The 7385-nt window shown below is 40.7% G+C and overlaps 1 protein-coding gene across 1 annotated transcript; it reads right to left on the bottom strand.

Annotated features, from left to right (window-relative positions):
* Nucleotides 1-6110: 6110 nt before the first annotated feature.
* Nucleotides 6111-6497, bottom strand: LOC145994108 (uncharacterized). Its single transcript, XM_083130196.1, has one exon. The coding sequence runs from the start codon at nucleotides 6495-6497 to the stop codon at nucleotides 6111-6113; it is 387 nt and encodes a 128-aa protein (XP_082986322.1).
* Nucleotides 6498-7385: the final 888 nt, after the last annotated feature.

Here is a 7385-nt window from a genome sequence, read left to right as displayed (position 1 = left end):
GTGTGCTTGTGTTTCTGGCTCGCAGTGTTATTAAGACAGTTCTGATGCAAACATTATACTTACTGTGATGGAAAAAGCCACCGAACGGATAACCCGTCATATTAATCATAATAGTGTTTTTTCGAAAGTGACACCTTCCAAACCTGTTGACACACAATTGCTCCCCCGACTGTCAGACGCCAGATTTTACCCAGGGATCATAGAAATAACCAAAGACAGACATATTATTATACATTATTGAAAACATATGCAACATGATGGGAAAACTAATCGAACTGATAACCCGTGATATTATTCATAATAGTGTTTCTTCGGAAGTGACAACTTCCAAACCTGTTGATTCGCAATTATATCCCCAAACATTAAACGGATTCCATCCTGAGAGTATACATATAACCGAAGACTACCGTATTATTATACGTTTTCGAACACATAAGCAGCATGAACACGTCGCAGATCAGACAGATTCTATCTCGTAACTGTTCCACCAAAAATATTTTCTATGGTGTTTACCCAAGAGATCTTTGACCTCGGGCGTTTCTTACCCCTGCCTTGATAATCGAAAACACTTACACTTCCGACTTCTTGGGTACACACTGGATGGCATTCTATTTTGACAAAAACAATGTGGCTGAATATTTCCATTCATACGGATTTCATCCTTTCTATCAAGAATTCGTAACTTTCCTGAACGGTCATTCCTCGGTTTGGACTTACAACTCCCTTACAGGGAGTATTGGCCGCAACGTGCGGACATTATTGTTGCGTGTATTCTTATTACAAAGCACGCCATGTTATAACCAAGGATTTCATTCAAACATTTCCACCCGGTGTCAGCAAAGATGGATATATCCTACACCGTTTTCGTCAGATCTTCAAATGTTTACTACATTCCAAGTGCTCCAGAGGGGAACAAGCGTGTTGTTCTATACACGCAATGTGGTGTCGGGTCATCAAAAAAGCTATATAAAATGTGTGCTGCTGTATCTCAGTGTCATCGAGACAGCTCTAGTGAAAATATCATGGAACCTACTGGGGATTCTGAAATGGAAAAACACGATAAACTATTGAAACGTATGACCCATCAGGATGATGCTTTCAAACGTAAAACACGCAAACGTGTGCAACCCATCAAATCGAAACTGTCCCTATCAAGAACGAACCTATGGACGAGGGAATAGATGTGACTACGGACTATGATTTCATAAAAAGACGTAGAGAAATCGGCTTTTCCACAAATACAATCGAATGTCCTGAACTACACGATGTAGAGGCATGTTTAGATCTTGCTAACACATATTTTCTGAACAAGGAAAAAACAAGTACGTAGCAATAGGATTCGAAAATACACCCCCTTTCAATTTGGTGTGGGTTTTTTCGCAACAGGGGAGATCACCCGTACGCATCGATTCTCAGCAAATTAGAGAACTGTGTGCTTTGAAATCTGACTTACTAAATTACGTCGAAACCGGTCGACGATTCTCTTATATGGTTACAGGAAATATCACCGTCAGTGGTGTAATTTTTTTCGGGAAACGTTGTATCTCTATGTATCAACATTATTCACCGGATGCTTTTATTTTCACAGCCTCTGAACTACACTTATTTTTTGTGTAAACTTTTTAGACCTCTGCAAAAATTAATGAATGAACGGTATCATAAATTGCAACCCAAAATGCAGGCTGTTGTATATTGTATCAAAAAATATATGGTTTCAGAAAGAAAAGAAGTACGCGATTTAATGAGATATTTCTATGCTCTTTGGTACAACGAATTCATGATTGAAATATATCTTCAGAACCATCTTGGTCACACATTGACATTGAAAATGAGTTCTGTTACTTTTATGTATTTGATGTTGTAAATTATCCATTTGTATTTCGTATTGAAAGTGAACCATTGTTATCGTATGTATTGTAATATAACCCTTCAGGTATTGTAAACCTTTCATATTATCAATTCTAAGTAAAACATTTGTATAATTTTTATTTATTGTAATATAAACATTCAGGTATTGTAAACCTATATTGTCGATTGTAAATAAAACATTTGTACATTTTTTTAAATATTTTATTTCTTATACTTATTACAATATATTACTTATTACTTATACTTAGTTAGTTAGTTAGTTTTTATACCTATTTTAATAGAAACTGTATATCTTCCAGACATTTTCAACTGCACAGGTTTTTTTTTACATTTTCACATTTGCTATGTTCTTTGCATCTTCTTGAAGTCTTTTTCACACTATGTAATTTTGGACATTCAAGTTCTTCGATGTTCCGTACGGATATATTTTTCTCCAATTAATTTTTCCATCCATTTTACTTTCTCCGCACCTTTGACCGTACACTTCCTGATTCAAAGCACAAAAGATAAAATGTCTCCTAATTTTTTATACGGCAACCACCCATCTCCCCTGTTGAGACCGTGTTTGTTGGCACGGAGCCAGTAATTCACTCGGCGAAACTTTTCACTCAAAAGTGTAAACCATATGGTGATTTCACTAAACAGCCAAATGCATTGTCAAAAGGAAATTTTAAAATTCCGACTTCTTTCCACACAAATTCTCCTTCTGCTCCTCGAAGACCTTGAACATCCATAAAACAAACATCCATTTTGTTCAAAAGGTGAAAACAGGCAATGTATCTTTAATGCTGCCTCGGCATAATGGACACTTATCCAATTGAGAAGCACAGAATCCGCAGGAAACAAAATGTCGACACGGAAGAATTACAACACTGCAGGGTTTCTCAAAACATATATTGCATACTGTCACAGAATTCACACTAGGTTTATCGGAGGTTTTCTCAGGCGTTTCTACACTGCCGCAATACTTGCAAATCTTGGAGTTACGATGTAATGCCGCAACACTCTGTATAAAGGGACGATGGGGTATCAACAGGTAATGTCCTGGAATCGGACAATCTCTGGATGTTCAATCGCAAAGTCCGTACGAACAATGAAAACACAATACCCTGTCGTTAAAGACTGAAAGTTAAATCCTGCTGTCACTAATTCGTCCGGAGTCTGACGTAATCGTATAAGCCACTTTCTGTACGTTCTGTATCTCGAATTCAGTGATACGTAATTGATACCATACGGCTCGGCGCGAGTCCAGCAGTCGTGGTAAGTAAATACTCTCATATGTCATAAAAGGTAAAGTAATCGGATACAGTAGGTGATGCCCTCCCTGGTATAGGGGATAAAGGTACAGCCAGAATATCATCAGGATCGTCGGGGAACAGTCGTCTGCGGACACCAAAACCTTCTGGAGGAACCACAGGGAAACAGGGATGTCCTTCTAATTTACGTAACAACGGACGATCACAGCCAGAACACCACAAGGAATTTCTATCTACCAACAAAGAAAGCCACTCTTTCACTCTCTCCTTCAAACTTTCACCGATCTTGTCTTCTTCCTTCCTGCGACGTAGTTCGTACATACACCCGTGACTTGGAAATCGTGTTCTTTCATCCGCTCTTCATTTTCTCTCTTCTATCTCCTTCAACGTCTAGCAGTGATGGTGAACTCCTTTTCCTAATTCGTTGAACAGGTAACATCCAGGGAGATTCAGGTATCGCTACATACATAAACGGAAAATAAGTACCCGATGCAGGGCCGTTCGATCGTTGTCCAGGTTGCCGCAAGATCGACAAGTTCCCAGAACTCCTCGTAGCTGACCTCTTAGAAATTCACGCCGATGATACTATTATCTTGTATCCCTTCTATTTATACCTTCTTTTTTCCCTACGTCACGATTTCCGTTAAACATACTTCAAACAGTCACTCTAGAAGGCTACGCCCAAAACATGTTCAGACATGTTTCCTTTCATCACACCGAATTCCCAGAATTTCAAAGTCATCAACGTCCTCAAGCCGGAAACGCATATCACAATTCCAAGAAAACCAACCGTCACAGAAAAACACAAACCTCCTCCCCCAGAATTTCGGACTCATCAACGCCATCTCTCCTCAAATACCAGAAACACTTATTACAATTCCGAGAATTTCAGACTCATCACTCTTCTCAGACATCGGAAACACGTATCACAATTCCGAGAAACCCAACCGTCACCGCATTCACGCACTTTTCCTTTTCCAACAAATCAAAATCTTCCTTACAAACCAAACCCCGCCAATTTTATGACGTCAAACCAATCAAAATCATCCTTACAAAATAAACCACGCCCATTTTATGACGTCACAAAAACAATACCCCCACACCTACATCATCAATTGATCTTTGATCGATCGTTTCCAATCAATTGATTTATCGACTCCAAGGAGGGTACAATACTACTCAACCTCTCGTTATCAATTCTTTAAAGAAGGTAACAATTTTATTTCAGAATATATTATGCACTACAGATCAAAATTGGATCAGTAGTTTTAGATGTGCTTTAAAGACTGATTCCCTTACAAGGAATCAAATTTGGCAACTATGACGGTATTGTAGAAATTATTTTCTAACCTCACAATTTTTATTAATTTACATGTAGGTGTAGGACTGCGAGCAATAAAATGGCCCAAGCGTTCTCATTTTCGCACCGAATTGCAATTATTAGTTGATTGATTTGTATTTAGATTCACTATATGCACAGAGGTTACTCGGAACGAAATATAGAGTTTTAAGTGGAATCTGAATTACTTAATGGAATGATACCTCCACCAGGGATCGAACTGTTTGATATCAAGGCAGCAGTTTCATCGCTAGACTTTCGAGGTTGAGACCTCAATTTTAACCTGTCCAATTCATATCATTTAAGAATTATGTACTTTTGTACTCTTTGATTCATTAACATTCTATTCCTCCCTCTCGATGCCGGCCCCCGTGGCGGAGTGGTTAGCACATCGCGCTACAACGCCAAGGGTCAAGGGTTCGAATCTCGCCCTGGGCAAGGATGTTTGCGAGTGCCCGATTCATCGATTTCATCATATCATCACTCAACCCCATCTTTTTCAAATTAGCCAACAGTGGCACAAAAACAAAGTAAAATAAAGCAAATCAATCAATCCTCCCTCTCGAATATTTGCAGCGATATGGATAGATATAACGATGGAACGAATGAGAGAACATCGCTAACACTCATGCAATTGTCGGTACTCGAATGAGAAACTAACAACCAGAAAATTGATTTGAGTGATTGATTGATTTGATTGTACGTCGCGTTTTGTGCCTCTTGACTAATTTGCGAAGATGGGGATGAGCGATGAAATGATGAAATTGATAAATGGACATTCACAAACAACCAAGCCCGAACTGGATTCGAACCCGGGACCCTTGGCGTCGCAACAAACAGAATAAAAAAAACATAATTCTTTTTTAGATTTTGAACGTCGTCCTATTCATTTGTTATATGTGTTAGTTCCATTCCGAAATGTAGTGATATGATTTATAGAGGCTAATAATTACACATGATCTCACCGGAAGAAAAATTAGTCACCCCCTGGAGACATCGCTCTAATACCTAGTAACACCACCTCTGCCTCTGATAACTGCCTCGATTTGGTGAGGTAAGGAGTCCACAAGGTTCTGCAGGTATTCCACATCCAGTTGACACCACTTGCTGATCAGAAAATCACGTACAGCCTCCAAATTGCCGGGATGCTGATTTCGGCGTTTCACCCGCTGTTCCAAATGGTCCCAAAAATGTTCTATGGGGTTAAGGTCAGGTGATTTAGGGGGCCAGGCGAGGTGTGATAGGGTGCCTGAGTATTCATCAAACCACTCACATATGCGTGCTGCACTGTGAACACGGCATTTGTCATCGTGGTAGATGGGGGTGTCCACGACGTGCTCATCATGAAGATGTTGACTGAAGGGAAGCACCTGATCACCGAGAATGTTCCAAGAAACATACTGGTTCATGTTCATGGTCACCTGAATGAGTGAGCTCAGTGCATAGTAAGAAGAACACCCCCAAAACATCACAGAACCACCCCGTGCCTGAACTACACCCTCCACACACTGATGAAATGCCTTATTTGACCGTCGGTGCAATCGACGCCTTGCGTCATTTAAAAAAAAGGCAAACTCGCGATTCATCAAACCACATTACACGCCTCCAGTCTGCCATTTTCCAAGTTCGGTGTTGTCTGGCCCTTGTCAGACGTCCAACATTATGTGTCGCTGTGAGCAAAGGCCTCTTTCGAGGTACCCGACTCCATAGTCCATGGCATGAAGTTCTTGTCGCAATGTTCGCTTGGAAATTGGTTGAGATGGACCTCCATTTACTGACTGCAACAATTCCTGTCTTTTTTTAAACCGATTGTCATTCACAAGACGTGACACTCGTCTCCGGTCACTCTGGGGTAGGATCTTTTTCCGATCACAGTTCTCACGCCATGTTTCATTGGCACCACTGGTACACCATTCCTTGTACACATGTTGGACAGTTCGCGTCGATACACCAACAAATCCAGCAACTTCACTTACTGTGTGACCATAGGCACACCCAAACACGATAGCCCCTTTTTTGCAACTCCGACACATCCCTGGCTTTGTCCATCTTGACACACTATTCCCGTACTGGACAATGTCTTCCACACTCAACGTTACTGCTATAGTCACACAGCACTGATCCAGACACAATGCACCACGCCACTCCTCTGTAACGCCATCTGTAGGGGCATCAGGAAACCACCTTGCGTTTGCACAGGGGTGACTAATTTTTTTGTCCGGTGAGCTTATTTAGCTGTATATTCACAGCCACTGAATACGTCCACCTACCAGACAAGCAGCAGATTTCGTAGCAATTTGGGGAGTCATGATTGGCCAATTACTTAGCATCAAATTATCAGCAGCCACAGTTATTAAGGCACATCCGCAGCTACCTCCTTTCATTCCTTGATTTTACACCACATCGTAATAAAGTAACCTTTCGATCTAACCGAACTAGAAAATGTACTTGAACATTTTACTTGCCCCAATAGAAGTTCTACAATGGAAAATGGAAACTTCTACTTTTTAAGTTTTCGGTCGAAATGTGTCTACCGTACTACAAAAATCTAGGGGGCTACAGTTTGGACTGATACCTGTTTTGGGTAGCTTCAGCTCCTCCTAGCCCCCCCTATCCCCCCATGTGATGCCGTCCCTGGATAGGAAGGTGACTTGAGGTTGAGAACTTTGTAAAGTAAAATCAGTATGTGCAGCGTTCGTCTTTCTTGAATACGTAGATTTGAGAAAATAAGGTGATTGGTGGCCCCATGTTTTAAATTTAAAATGTATAGTAAAGTAAAAGAAAAAGTAAAGTGTTCGCCTGTGCTTTACACCACACCTTGAGTTATGGCACCACACTTTCTTGATCTCGGCCGAAGGTGGGAGTGATGTGATCAGCATCACGCCCCTGGCCGCCTTTACCCCTCAGAGTTTCCTCCAGGT

The sequence above is a fragment of the Lepisma saccharinum genome, chromosome 10 (assembly GCF_977018435.1).
Source record: "Lepisma saccharinum chromosome 10, izLepSacc3.1, whole genome shotgun sequence".
Lineage (NCBI taxonomy): Eukaryota > Metazoa > Arthropoda > Insecta > Zygentoma > Lepismatidae > Lepisma > Lepisma saccharinum.
This window is presented reverse-complemented; position numbering and strand designations above follow the sequence as displayed.